The sequence below is a fragment of the Emys orbicularis genome, chromosome 18 (genome assembly GCF_028017835.1).
Source record: "Emys orbicularis isolate rEmyOrb1 chromosome 18, rEmyOrb1.hap1, whole genome shotgun sequence".
In the NCBI taxonomy this organism is placed as follows: domain Eukaryota; kingdom Metazoa; phylum Chordata; order Testudines; family Emydidae; genus Emys; species Emys orbicularis.
In genome coordinates, this window is record NC_088700.1 from 3,230,551 (window position 1) to 3,245,437 (window position 14,887).

The 14,887-nt window shown below is 46.2% G+C and overlaps 1 protein-coding gene across 1 annotated transcript in view; it reads right to left on the reverse strand.

Annotated features, from left to right (window-relative positions):
• The window catches only part of ADGRD2 (adhesion G protein-coupled receptor D2), a 49,015-nt gene that overhangs the window by 15,891 nt on the left and 18,237 nt on the right, over nt 1-14,887 (reverse strand). The window contains exons 15-19 of the mRNA XM_065418976.1: nt 14,532-14,634; nt 13,049-13,202; nt 12,146-12,279; nt 11,265-11,380; nt 8,665-8,785 (exon numbers count right to left, since the gene is read on the reverse strand). Of these exons, the coding sequence (XP_065275048.1) occupies nt 8,665-8,785; nt 11,265-11,380; nt 12,146-12,279; nt 13,049-13,202; nt 14,532-14,634 (628 nt within the window). The remainder of the gene's footprint in view (nt 1-8,664; nt 8,786-11,264; nt 11,381-12,145; nt 12,280-13,048; nt 13,203-14,531; nt 14,635-14,887) is intronic.

The window sequence follows — 14,887 nt, forward strand, 5'->3', positions numbered from 1 at the left end:
TGCTTCTGTAGTTGGATAGCCATTCACAGTCTTTGTTTAATCCTGATCTGATGGTGTCAAATTTGCAAATGAACTGGAGCTCAGCAGTTTCTCTTTGGAGTCTGGACAGTCTGAACAGGACAGTTTGAACTGGACAGTCACTACGCAAGAGGATAAATGGACACAAGTCAGATATCAGGAATGGCAATATACAAAAACCTGTAGGAGAACACTTCAACCTCCCTGGCCACACAATAGCAGATGTAAAGGTAGCCATCTTACAGCAAAAAAACTTCAGGACCAGACTCCAAAGAGAAACTGCTGAGCTCCAGTTCATTTGCAAATTTGACACCATCAGATCAGGATTAAACAAAGACTGTGAATGGCTATCCAACTACAAAAAGCAACAGAGGGTCCTGTGGCACCTTTAAGACTAACAGAAGTATTGGGAGCATAAGCTTTCGTGGGTAAGAACCTCACTTGCATCTGAAGAAGTGAGGTTCTTACCCACGAAAGCTTATGCTCCCAATACTTCTGTTAGTCTTAAAGGTGCCACAGGACCCTCTGTTCCTTTTAATTAATTTTTAGTTCTATGATCAGTTCCTCTTCATCTGTCAAGATGAGGTCTAACATGGAACTCCCCTGTGTTGGATGTTACACTTTTTGAGTTAGGAAATTATCATCTCTACTATTTAGAAATTCCAAGGATGTTTTAGTACTGGTAGCATGAGACAGTTGTTTGATATTCAGGGATGCCTCTGTGTGTGCACCACCACTACTAGTACATTTATAGACTGTCATAGTAATAATATAGTGCTGTCCAGTCAAGCATCTCAAAGCGTTCGACATCTGTGAATTTAGCCTCAATCCCCCCACCCCCCTGAAGTATTATTGTTAGTAATCCTATTTTACAGATGGGGAAACTGAGGTACAGAAAGGTGAAGAGACTATTCAGCATCACAAAGGAGTCTGGGATAGTAATGTCAATGGAAGCCACGTCACATGACTCCCAGGCCTGGACCAACCACAGGACTATCCTTCCTACCTCCTAGGTCAATAAAAACCAAAGACTACTACTTGGTGTTATATAAAACACTCCCTCATGAGGCAGCCACCTTTACCCACCGTTCTGGCATTTACCGTCTTTGACCATTTTTGAAACCATGAGTGAGCATGGAAGCCATTGTCGACGGCCAGTCAGTCTTCATAGTACCAAGCTAAGGGGCAGCAATTAGCAGTTAACACAGCATGGCAGCGTGTAATACTGCTCTTCAGTGGCTCGTTTTCTTCCCCCACTGACTGGTTAGGAGAACGATTAGTCGGATTTGGCATTGACGTGCGGACTAACCTTGAAGACAGATCTGAATTTCCGCAGACAACCAGAACACAAGTCAACAACAACAAAAAGTTGTCTGCGACCACATTGCTACATGAATAAACAAATGCACTTTAAACACAAGTCAAAGGTGATCTGCTGAAGAAATCTTTTTGAATAGGCCAAGCTGGAGAGAGATTGAAAAGTGATGTTATTATCTCTGCTTTCCCTTTACTCTGTAGCCTTTCGGTCAGGATCCCAACTCCTCCTCCTGGGTAATCTTCTAATTAGAATGACCTTACTTGGCAAAGGGGAGAAGGCAAATGAAGACAATATATTCATGAGCTAAACTCCCCTGGCCCCACTGTTTGACTATACTGCAAGCAAGGGCGCCTCTGCTGTGATTTATGACAAAGTGATTACAAAGATTGTTTTTTAAGAAGACGACAAAGAAAGAAAAAATGAAAGGGGAAAAAAGAAGTAGCAGCTTGAATGGAGAGAAAAAACCAGCGCTGAACTAATATGAATCTTTCCCCTTCAAACACCATTCAGCGCAGCACTCAGCTTCTCCTCAGCGGTGGAGTTTAATGTGATTCATGATAGATGAACTCTCAAGAACTGTTTCATCCTGAGGATGGCATTTAAAAATGCAGGGATCATCCCCTTCATCCCTGAACTCTCTGCCACCACCTGAAAATTGTGACCTAAATGTGGCTCGCAACAATGGACTACAGCACAGTGACTAGTGTGAAAAGAGGATGGGGGATGGCAGACCAGTTCCCAGTGTCCACGGCTAGGCAGCCTTGTTTCTGGTGTAACCAGAGAAGCCCAAGGCTGAATGGGCCATGGAAAGTAAAGTCCCCTGGCACCAGCGGAGGTGACCCCTTCCAGCCAGGGGAGAGGCACATTAGCAGCGCAGAATGAGGAAGCGGGTGCTGCAAGTCCTGGGGACAAATAGAGGAGGGCGGCCCCGAGGGCTGTCAGATCAGGCCACGTTCATGAGAGCTAAATGAACACGAGAGCAGAACCTGCACCCCCTGTGCCCGCAGAGAGACAACGAGGAACCTGGAGGAGGAGCAGCGGAAATGTTATCCACAGAACAAGGCTGGGGGGAGGCAGGCAGGACAAAGGGAGATTCCCCACCAAGCCCAGGTTCTCCACACTGGGATCTAGGAATGAACAGAAAATTACCACAAGCTCTTCCATGGTGCAGACCAAGAACAGGGGGTTGGAAGAGGTTAAAATGCACACAGCTGGGAAGGACAGCAGGACTCCGGGGCTCAGCATGGGACCAGAAGCGGGACTCCATGTTTTAATCCGCTTCCCTCCATTTGCTTACACACAGACCGCGCTCTTTAATTCTGACCATTCTGAAGGGTTTTGTCCCAGTTGGTAAATAGGTTTGTTTTAATCTTAAATCTAATGCGGATTTAAAGAGTGTTGGTGCTGTTCTCTGTTCATCTCCAAGCTACACCTTTACAGCAGTGAGGTTGGAAGGAGGCAAGAAGCATTGACACTATATTTAATTACAGACGACAGGCCTCCTGTCAGCCTCTCGACATCCTTAATAGCAGAAACATGGAGAGGTGGCCTTTGGCCGGCCTTGGGCCTTCACCATCTGACAGCAAACGGATGTGCCCGTTAGCAGCACCTCACAGCTGGACAAGCTCCAGCAATAGGCAGAAAATTCATTCAAGCAACTATCCATCTTGTACACGTGGCAATAATGGCTTCATTTCAGCTACTGGAAACTTGGAGTCATTATTAAAGTGAAACCTGCCAAATATGCCACAGTTGGGGGCCACAGGCCTCTCCCATCCCACCTCACAAAAATGCCATCAGGACCATTTTCTATTTTAAAGCAGGAAAAAATTAAATAGACACCGAAAGTCTTTGAATCCGTGTCATCCAAATTTTGGATGCACGGTACATGAGTCAGCCAGGCTGCTCTCTTGGTTTCGAGTGCCTCTGATTTCGGAGTCATCACAGAGCGTTTGTGAAGGAGTTTGTCAAGTGCATATGTGAATGTGCAGCGCAGAAGGATGGGAACTGCCATCTGGGGCCATCTCATTGTTGTTATTGTAGAGCTGAGTGACATTTTTCATCAAAACTTGCTTGGGCAAAAAAATGCAGATTCTGTGAAACCAAAACATTTCACTAATTTATAAAAAGCGACAAAGAGTCGACGAAGTGGGTATTCACCCACAAAGCTCATGCTCCAATAGGTCTGTTAGTCTATAAGGTGCCAAAGGACTCTGTTGCTTTTTACAGATCCAGACTAACACGGCTACCCCTCTGATACTTGTCACTAATTTATGTCGATTTTGCCAAATTGTTTCAGTAAAAAAAAAAAAACACCAAGAATTCTTTTAAACAAATCAAGACGTTGTGTTTGGACATTTTCAGAATGAAATGTTTTGATTTTTCCATTCAAATTGACTTTTCATTTAGAAATTTCCTTTTATTATTATTTTTTTTAATTTCGACATTAAAAACTACTCAGAATTGGAACAAAATGTTTAATTTCAGATCATTCAACCTGAAATGAGGGGGTTTATTCTGATTTTTTGATTTGCCCAAAAATTTGTTTTCAGTTCAAACTTAAACTATTATAATATTATTCCTTCCCCCTTCCCCCACACATCATAGAGCTGATCCAATGCCCATTGAAGTCAATGGGAATCTTTTTACCAATTTCAGAGGGCTCAGTGTCCGCCCCTGCATCCAATTTAATTGGGCCCAGCTTCAGGTAAGAATCACTATTTGGCACAGCACTGTGTGTTTAGAGTTAGGCACATGCTCAAATATCTTCCTGAACTGGAGGTCTTAGCAGGGCCGCCCAGAGGATTCAGGGGGCCTGGGGCAAAGCAATTTCGGAGGCCCCTTCCATAAAAAAAGTTGAAATACTATAGAATACTATATTCTCGTGGGGGCCACTGCGGGGCCCAGGGCTTGGGGGAAATTGCCCCACTTCCCCCCCTGGGCGGCCCTGGGTCTTAGGGCCTGAAGAAAGCCCATTAAAATCAGTGGGGATCTTTCCATTGACCTCAGTGAGGTTTGTATTAGGCCTTTGGTTTGTAAGCTCCCCAGGCTAAAGATCCTGTCTTCTCTCCATTGGGGAAGGGCCTCTCATCTCATCGAATAACAATTAACAAATGCAGTCTCTTAATAAAAAATTCCACCCTTTACCCATCCATAATTCTCTCTCCGCCAGCGTCAGGACCAACTGTGCTTCTCTAGCTCCATCTACAGCTGCTTTCTCTCCAGGTTTAGCAAGCTTTTCACACGCCACGTGGCTGACACTTTGAGACACATTGTGGGCCTGCTGTGTATTCTGTGACTTTACTCCACTCATGATCTGGGGACCTGCTTTGATGCCGGGGTCGTGTGAATGGCTATTTCTCAGCTGGACTGCGTCCAGGATTGCAGAGAGCCGCTGGCTGTTACATTTCTAACAGGACTTGGTACCATTTTCTTTCCCAAATGGGGGCTAGGAATGGCCTTAAATTCCCTTAAGGAACCCAACAAACTTGTGACCCCAAGAAACAAAATTAAATATTGTTTTCAAATAGAGTTCGTGGTGTGGTTCCATTCTCTCTTGGGGGATTATTATTCGTTAGTTGTACTGCGGTAGTGTTTGGGAGCCCTGGTCCAGGACCAGGACCCCGTTGTCCACGGTGCTGTACAAACACAGAGCAAAGAGTCAGTCCCTGTGGTCTGCAGACCAAGTCTGATCTGTGGCATCCCAGAGCCAATGCCCTAGACACTACGGTGCCAGCATACAATGCTCCACTCTGAGCACATTGGGGGCTGCCATTTCCAGACTAGAGGTGATGGCAGCTGCGATCTATTTGTAATACAGGGGAACCTCAGAGGTGCCAACGAAGATCTGGGCCCATTGCACACAGGCATTGTACAAACCCATCTTGAGACATGGGCACTGCCCTGCAGAGCCTACAGACATAGCACGAGAGGGGAAAGCAGCACCACAGTCAGGCGACACAACATACCCAAGGTCACACAGCAAGTTAATGGCAGAGTCAGGAATAGAACCAAGGTCTCCTGACTCCCAGCCCAGTGCCGCAGCCACTAGACTGCAACGTCTCTCAGTTACTCCATGTTATGCAAATCAGGCCCAGCCCTTGTCTTCCTAATGCAGCCCTACTTGGACAAAGTGTGGGCATCTTTGGGATCAGCTGCAGGGCCCCTCAGATAAGGATTTTAAGGCTGAAGTGTTTTAGTCCAGAAATGTACTTGATTCTTAATAACCCGGAATGTGAGACATCCAGGAATAATGTCTGTTTAGCCACAATTAGACACCAGGTAGAGAAGTGCTGGGCCAGACATCTCAAAGGGTTGTACGTGGACCATCCCTGATGAGCACTATTCTTGATGTCAGTGCTGGAGTTCATAGTGTGTGTAGGAGTTGGGCTTGTTTCACTGAGGCAAGCTGCAATTAGAATGTCTGCCTCGGAGCTTCATTAAAATGAAACGTTACACAGTAGTAAATTCTCCGGTAAATGACCAAAACAAAGCTCAGCTGAGATATTTTATGAGGATATAAATTTAGAAGTGTCATTCCAAAACCATGATTTAATATCAGGAAATTTAATTATGAGAGAGAAGATTTAAACGGCAAAACTGTGACACCAGTCAGCCAGCCCAGAGATTCAGGGAGGGGGCTGCAGGGAGCGTTAAATAAACACTCTGCTCAGGGCTGCATTTCACACCTCATTATTATTTACTTAGGTTCCTCAGATGCTGAACAACAGCTTGGAAAAGCCCATTGGTTCTCCAGAGGTGAGAAATGCCTCCGGACATTAGAACACTATCACACTGGAAAAGCGATGGGACCACTGAGCTTATCCTGAAAACACCTCCCATTCTGGAGGAAACAGCGAGCTAGCCTAGCCTGAAGAATTCCCTGTGTACTGTCTCTCTAGCACAAATAACAGGAGTACTTGTGGCACCTTAGAGACTAACAAATTTATTAGAGCATAAGCTTTCGTGGGCTACAACCCACTTCTTCGGATGCATATGCATCCGAAGAAGTGGGTTGTAGCCCACGAAAGCTTATGCTCTAATAAATTTGTTAGTCTCTAAGGTGCCACAAGTACTCCTGTTATTTTTGCGGATACAGACTAACACGGCTGCTACTCTGAAACATCTCTAGCACAGTAACCCCACCAGTCTGACAGCGTGAGACCTGGGCTGGAACAGTCGGTGCCTAGCACTAGCTGGCTGGCCACAGTCTTCCCGCGTGATCACAAGTCTCTCACCCGTACAACGGGAATCACAGCGCTTCCCTATTTCATGGGGTTAGAGCAGGGGTAGGCAACCTATGGCATGGGTGCCGAAGGCAGCACGTGAGCTGATTTTCAGTGGCACTCATACTGCCCGGGTCCTGGCCACCGGTCCGGGGGCTCTGCATTTTAATTTAATTTTAAATGAAGCTTCTTAAACATTTTAAAAACCTTATTTACTTTACATACAACAATAGTTTAGTTCTATATTATAGACTTATAGAAAGAGACCTTCTAAAAACGTTAAAATGTATGACTGGCACGCGAAACCTTAAATTGGAGTGAATAAATGAAGACTCGGCACATCACTTCTGAAAGGTTGCCGACCCCTGGGTTAGAGGCTCAGATTCCATGGCAATGGAAACCATATAATTACCTAGATAAAGGACCTGAAATAATTTCATTTCACTAAAGCTGTATTTTGCCAGGACTTTAAAACAAACACAAGGCAGTACTTCTTCACACAACGCACTGTCCAGAAGCTGAGAGTGGATGACAAGGGACGGATCACTCAATGACTGCCCTGTTCTGTTCATTCCCTCTGAAGCATCTGGCATTGGCCCCTGTCGGAAGACAGGATACTGGGCTAGGTGGACCATTGGTCTGACCCAGTATGGTCGCTCTTATGTTCTTAAACTGATGGTCTATTATATGGATGATGAGAAACCACCACAGTAGTTTAAAAGCTGGCCATAAAGGGTCAGATCTCCAAACCTGGCTTCCATTTTTTGCAGGTGTAATTTTGCAAATGCAACAGATTTTGAGGAAAAGCGCAAATAAATTATGGATGAAAAAGTGTGCTCCCAAATCCAGGTGCCTGGTTTGAAAATTAGGCCTTAATAATGACTTAATCAGTCTTCCTTCTGCAGGTTTTCGGATGACTGGAGTTCAAATGCATAGAACAGGTTAATGGAGATGGGTACTTCTGATTATAATTTAATGCACCATACGACAAAAAGAACAGGAGTACTTGTGGCACCTTAGAGACTAACAAATTTATTAGAGCATAAGCTTTCATGGGCTACAGCCCACTTCTTCGGATGTTAGTCTCTAAGGTGCCACAAGTACTCCTGTTCTTTTTGCGGATACAGACTAACACGGCTGCTACTCTGAAACCATACGACAAAGGCACTGAGAGCCTTGGATCGGCCCCTTTTTAGTGAAATTGTGAGAGTCACACCAGGTAAATAAATAGGTAAAACTGTTGCTTTGGAATAATACAATTATGTGCAGCAAGGAATATAAAACTTTGTTCAACTCCAGTTCAAGCTTTTATCAAAATGCAATTAACCACCAGGCTCTTATGTATTTTACCAGAACTCCAATACTCTGGTGAGAAGCCTGGGTGTAAGAACCTGAAGAGAACAGAACTGAAACCACCCGATACAACAGAACTCTAGGTCAGGTGGGTGAAGGCCTTGCACCAGCCAGGGTGCGGGTGGGTTTCTGCTTTCTGCAAGAAATCGGCTGCTCATTGCACCTGGCGAGTCCCCGTGGCCCCCCGTAACAGGGCAATGGCCTCATTTCACAGCTATCTGTTTAGAACTGTTTCATGCTGCAGCAATGTGCTTGGGGGGATGCACACACCTCTCAGCTGTGAACCCCATTCTTGTATTTCTAGTGTCAAGACACTGCAGAGGAAACATCAGATGGAAATTTATGCCACTAACCACATTTAGTTTTAATCCCCACCCGCCGAGCCAAGGAGCCTCAGGACATTGGGGTGTTTCTGTCTCCAGGCAGGAAGGGAGAGGCCTTTACTCTCTGATGGTGTCTTTACCTGCACAGTGCGGAGACATAATCCTGAGGATACCGACTGAGAGTTTTAACCTTGCTTACCAAGGGACTAAGTTCCTCAGGCTTTTCCTTGCTGGAGAGTGTCCATTCCCCATGGTGCCTCCTCCTCCCCCTCCCACCCAGCATGCCAGTTGTTAGATGGGACTGGAGGGGCCGGGTAGTTCATTAAGTGCCTGATTAGCTCTAGTGTCTCACAGACACTAGTAACTCAGCCGGGGGGCTCTGTCTCTTGGTGCTCCAAGCTTCCCAGTCACCTGGGCGGGGACTTACCTGGAGGGAGTTCAACACAATGAAGACATGAGCCCAGATGATGCTGAGGTGAACCAGGACCCCACAAACCCACGTCAGGCCCAGGACTGGCAGCAGCACCAAGATGGGCTTGGCTGTGGCCCTGTTAGAAAAAGAAACTCAAAGTGACTTGGACTCATGGCAAACCTCCCTCATTCGGGGCCGGGGGAAACGTAGGGGAGCAGGAGAAGCAGAGGCCCTGCCAGTCCCATCCCTGCCCTGCCTCTTAGCAGCATCCATCTGCCACTTCTCTGGCTGTATCGCCATCCTGCTCTGCATCCTTGGGTTACACTGCTCCCTGCACCTCCCTCCAGGGACCTGGGAGCAAAGCCCTCCCCAGCATCCAGCCTTGCCTTCTCCCTGGCTTCACTTCGGGGTACGACTAGAGGGTTTTGCCCTTGTCCTGAAAAATTAAACAGCTTTTCGCTTTGAGCATGTTGCTGGGTCTTTCTGAGGTTACAGGCAATGTGAGAGACAACAGCCCTGGAAGACACCTTAGTTTGAGGGGACATTGGCTGATGCTCGGATGTTTAGATTCTCCCATTTCGTTGCTGTGGGCACACCCTGTGCACTAGAGATCTCCTCCCCTGGAGCATTAGGCTGTCCTCCGGGGCAGGTGCAGGGAAGTGCCTCCTGCAAGGCAGCACAAATGGCTCCCCCAGTAGCTAAGCTGTGTGCAGTGATTGGACATGGCAAGAGGGAGGGACCAGGAGAAGGGGTTGCGAAATGCTTTGAAAACATAATGTAGCCACCCCAGAAAGCCAGAGGAGAAATGCCACATGCTTTATCTCCCAACCCCCGCTCAGCCACCCCTGCTCTTTATTTATAATTACAAGTGAGCTATAAGGGAACTCTTTGACATCATTAGACACAAGAAAGCAGCCAATCTCCCCCTGCTCGCCGTTGCCAAGAGGGCTTCTGTATTTGTTTTATTAGCATGTGTGTGTCATCCTGCCCTCCAACACCACCCTATCTCTGTGCTTCTGTAAATTTAGTAAAATTTATTTATGCAACTGGAGGAACAATGTGTGTCTAGCAATGGTGACTGGCGCCGGCAAACAACAATAAAGATTCATAAGGAGTGATAAAGTAACAGCTCGAACAGCAGTTTTAAAAATCTCTTTGAATTAACTGATGACTGGAATCCATGTTCCATTTCCTTCCCCATGCATGTCACCAAAACCAAAGCCAGCTCTCCAGACAGGCACTTATATAGACTCAGTGCTATAGTATTTGAGAGCCTCCCAAGTCCTTAGGGATTTATTTTAACAATCCCCCTGTATTATCCCTATTTAGCATATGGGGAAACTGAGGCACAGAGCAAGAAAGCTACGTGCCCAAACTCACTCCGGAGGACTGTGGAGGAGCTAAACAGAAACCCAGATCTCCCAAATCTCAGTCCAGTTTTTTTTAACCACAGCACCTTCTTCCCTGCCATTCCAGGTTTCTGGTATTCCATAGGGTTTATGCAGTGCACACAACTCAGGAGCAGAACGCCCTCAGACTCCTTGGGAATCCCAGACAGAGCTGCCATTGCTGCCTGGATTCAGGCTGGACAAGGTGTTTATGTTCCAGCAGCTGAGCCAGTCTGACAGCACTGGGAGAAGAACTTGCTTAAGGAACACTGGACTCAGTCCTGCTAGCACTGGCACCGGTGTCCATTAGAATTGAACTTGGTTGAAGTCAACAAATTACAGTCCAACCCGTTGTTCCCATCTGTGATGCTAGCAGCCAGGCATACCATAAAGCACAATAAAGTGACTGGTGTGGAGCAAGTGAATCAGGAAATGTTATTTACACCTTCACAACACAAGAACCAGGAGTCACCCAATAAAATTAAGACAGCAAGTTTAAAACAAACGTAAGGAAGTACTTCTTCACCTCATGCACAGTCAACTTGTGGAACTCATTGCTAGGGGATATTATGAAGGCCAAAAGTAGAAGTGGGTTCAAAAACAATTAGGCAAATTCATAGGTCCATCAATGGCTATTAGCCAAGACAGTCAGGGATTCAACCCCCATGCTCTGTGTGTCCCTAAACATCTGACTGCCAGAAGCTGGGACTGCACAACAGGGGATGAATCACTTGATAATTTCCCTGTTCTTTTCATTCCCTCTGAAGCATCTGGCACCAGCCACTGTTGGAAGCCAGGATATTGGGCTAGATGGACCATTGCTGTGACCCAGTATGGCTGCTCTTATGTTCTTACCCTTTAATTTCAATGGGAACTGCAGATGCTCCCCACCTGAATCACTGATTTAGGAGACTAAGTGTCGGCACCTAAGTGTGACAGTGTTGGTCCTATTTCCTGGTGTCCCATTCATCAGAGCACAGATTGCTGGGCATAGACTGTTGCACTGCTTCTGAAATACTATACAGATGAAATGCATAATTACTCTGGAGGAGAAAAATCTGGATCGTGTTCCTGCCTTTAGAAGCTGCCATTACACACAGCATGTGGCCGTACGCCAGATCCTTCAGGGACAGGATTCTATCCAAGCCCAGTAAAGACTTCACAATGATATCCAAGTACAACCCAATGCAACCATCAGCATGAAAGTCAACTGCTCCCCTGACTCACCATATCTGGATTCCAATCTGTTTCTCCAGGCTGCTGCTGGGGGTCAGCATCTTTGACCTCCTCCGTGCACTGGACACTGTGACCATCACCACCCGGAACAGCACGAAGGTATTTACCTGCGAGTCAGAAAAGAGCCACTAGCTTTGTGCACCAGAACAGGCTATTGCATTTTTAAATGAGCTCTAATGGGGCAGGTGTGTCTGCTGGGTCTTCCATGCAGTTAAGTTTGCATCTTATAGAACAATCAGCTTGTGGGAGTCTTGAGGCCAGTAAAGAGCTCAGTTCGCACAAGCAAAGGTATCTGTACAGACCCCGGTCCAACAGGTTCATTATTAGATGTCTACTGGCTCTGTTGCCTTTAAACATTTCACCTTCCTCTAGCATCGCTTTGTTGTATTATGATGGTGGAGTCATTAAAAGGACACAGGTTTTGCCATGCTGAATTGGACCTTTGGACCATCGAGTCCAGCATCCTGGCAGACAGTGGCCAATACTCGATTTACTTCTCCATCTTTGTAATGTAACCTCAGCATAGTAACTAGTATCTTCTGCTGAGGTATTAGATGGTAGGACTCTCTCCAAATACAATAATGTACCTGCCTATCTAACTGTACAGTGCTTCGTGCATAACTGCAAACGTTCCTTTAGTCATTTACAGAGCTCCTGGCAGGAATTCACCCCATGTACAGGGAAATATTTGGACCATAACGAGAATAAATCTCAGACACTCTAAACGCCACCATCGTCCTAGATTAGAAAAGATCTTTGTGTAGGATCGTGGATCCCTTTGGCTCTGGCTGACAAAGCTCAGTGCTGCTTTCCTAAAACAAAAAGTAGAAATTGCTTCTATCCAGAATTATACAAAAGGATTTGATGCTTACCGTCAGAACAAAGAGAACTGGCCCAACGAACGCCCAGATGATATCGGTCTGAACATTCAGCCAGCAATGATTGTCTGCCACGTACTTGTTAAATGAAGTTGCCAAAGTCACACCAACAATAACGACTGGCAGGCCTGAAAAAACAGGAAAACTGAGGACAGCAAATGCCAGATCTGCTATTGGCTGGTTAGTTGCTTTAAAGATACAGGGCCAGATCCCCAGCTGGCCTAAATCAGTGTAACCACATTGACCTCAACGGAGCTGCACTGATTTACACTAGCTGGGAATCTGGCCCATGCTGTGTAACTAGACTATGTTTTATATCCTATGCACTTTATTCTCTCATTCATAAAACATTCCAAAGCTGTGTCACAAGACATGAGCAACGTACACCTAACAAGCAGTACAATCAAAGACAAACAATGCCAATTTGGTGTCTGTCTCTCAGCATAGTCACATGAACTCCAGACACTCTTACCAGAACCCCAATATAGTCACATAAATCCCACGGCCCTGATCCAGTCATTCCGATAAATGCATCTCTTTCCAGCCAGAACTATTGTCAGGTTTCTGGAACCAGCCCCACTGTTCAGGGACACTCTCTGATAGCAGTCAACCACCAGAGTCTCCCTCTGCAAATACTTTGTGTTAATAAAACAAAGGGTTACAAAATCAACGAGACACTTGGCTAAAATTCCAGCATCCGCTGGTTGACATTTAAAGATGGGAGAGAATCTGTGGGTGAGGCTGGTCCCCAGTAAACCCCCCGGGTCAATGCAAGCTCTTGTCAGACTTGTGACTCAATATCAGTTACACTGAAATCTTTTCTACAAGGATTTGTCATTTGAGAGAAATTGATGCACGGTCTTCCTGAGAGTAAGACACAGATGGGTTTCCATTTACCCCAGCCAGTCACATAGTAAAACTTCATTCTCCTGTCTTCACTCATGTTGACGGCAACCACTTTGCTCCACAGGAGAAGCCCTTCTACCAGCATCCAAGAAAAGGCCGCCATGAAGAAGAGGTGGAGGAAAGCTGTGACAGCAAAGCACAGTACCTGGGGGAAGAGAAATTTCAGACAGCTCAGTGAGGGGGAGGCAGGAATCTTCTGCCAAACTCTGTGTAGTGCAGGGTGAGGAATGACTCTCTGGCTTCAAGATTAGGCTTGATAAGTTTATGGAGGGAATGGTTTGATGGGATAACGTGATTTTAGTCAATTAGGCATTAACGTGCCATCGCTGGTAAAATGAGGGTCCGGCTGTAGAATCTTGCCTGTATGCTCGGGGTTCTACTGATCGCCATATTTGGGGTCGGGAAGGAATTTTCCTCCAGGGTAGATTGGCAGAGGCCCTGGAGGTTTTTCGCCTTCCTCCGCAGCATAGGGCAGGGGTCGCAGGCTGGAGGATTCTGTTGTGGGTGGGTCAGCTTTTGTGGCCTGCATCATGCGGGAGGTCAGACTAGATGACCATATTGGTCCCTTCTGACCTTAAAGTCTATGAGTCTATGAGACTCCTGAACATGCTGCCGAATATTTGCCCATTTGGGCATTTAAATACAAATGATACCAGGACGATTGCATACAACTATAAAACAAGGACGTCCAGACTGTGCTTTGCCCAGCTGAGAGTTACAGAGCACCTTGCACTCAAAGTGCCTGACAAACTGATTTACAAAACATCCACAAGGATCACTTCACCCACCATGGAAATGCAATCAGCTCTTAGGTCAAAGGCAGGTCTTGAACAGCTCACAGCAATGCTGTGTAACAGAAGGGAAGGAGAACACTGTAGCGCACTGACAGTACTGGGACAATTTAAGCAGAGAGGATGGGCCAAACTCATCCCTGGTGTAATTGCCCAGGTCACTAAGTCCAAGAAGCCACCTGAAGGAGAAGATACCAAGGTAGCTTAGAACGGGCCCAGCACCTCTAGCAGCCCCATGCTCCCCAGTGCTAGAACATCAGTCCAGTGCATTCCAGGGGAGGGAATCAGCACCACTGCCTACAGCATCTGGATTGTCCTTAGAAGTCTCTCCTGCAAGTACTGACCAATGCAGTCCCTGCTTAGCCTACGAGGTCACAGGAGGTGGTGTGATCCCAGGCTGGTATTTTATGCCACTTTACATGGCAGACTCTTCCTGCAGGATTCTCTGGGTTAAAAATAAATATATTGCCAGGAGTGGGGAATGGAACTGTTCCTACATATGGTGCAAAGCATCTTCCCAAGGACAGTGTGATCCTGTTTATTCCTCAACACAGATTACAGGCAATCGTTAATAAACTAGACTACGCTTTTGTTTTAGGGGCTGTAGCCATGATGTCACAGCAAACAAGAAGTCTGGCAGCATCTGTTACTGGGTGAGATGAGATGCCTCCTAGCCTTCTTACCTGGTTGGTTTTGGCCAATTCACTAAACATGAGCAGAGCTTCAGCTGCAGCTAAAGCAAAGATCAGATTCTTGTGCACGGTTGTTCGTTCGCTCTTAGGAACGCTGAGGAAGGGGAAATGGAAAACCTTGGTCATTAAAAAGCATGGCTGGATTCGGTAGGAGCTGTGTGTGATTTTCTTACTAGCCACTTACTAGCCACTTACTAGCCATGTGGATTCCACCATGTTGCCTTTGACCTCTCTGCTGCTCATCACAGAGGTGCAATTCCAAAGAGGGTGGAAAGCATCGGTGAAAAGAGGAAAAATACTTGATACTCTTGGCAGTGCAGTTACTCTGCCACTCAGGGCTTATTCAG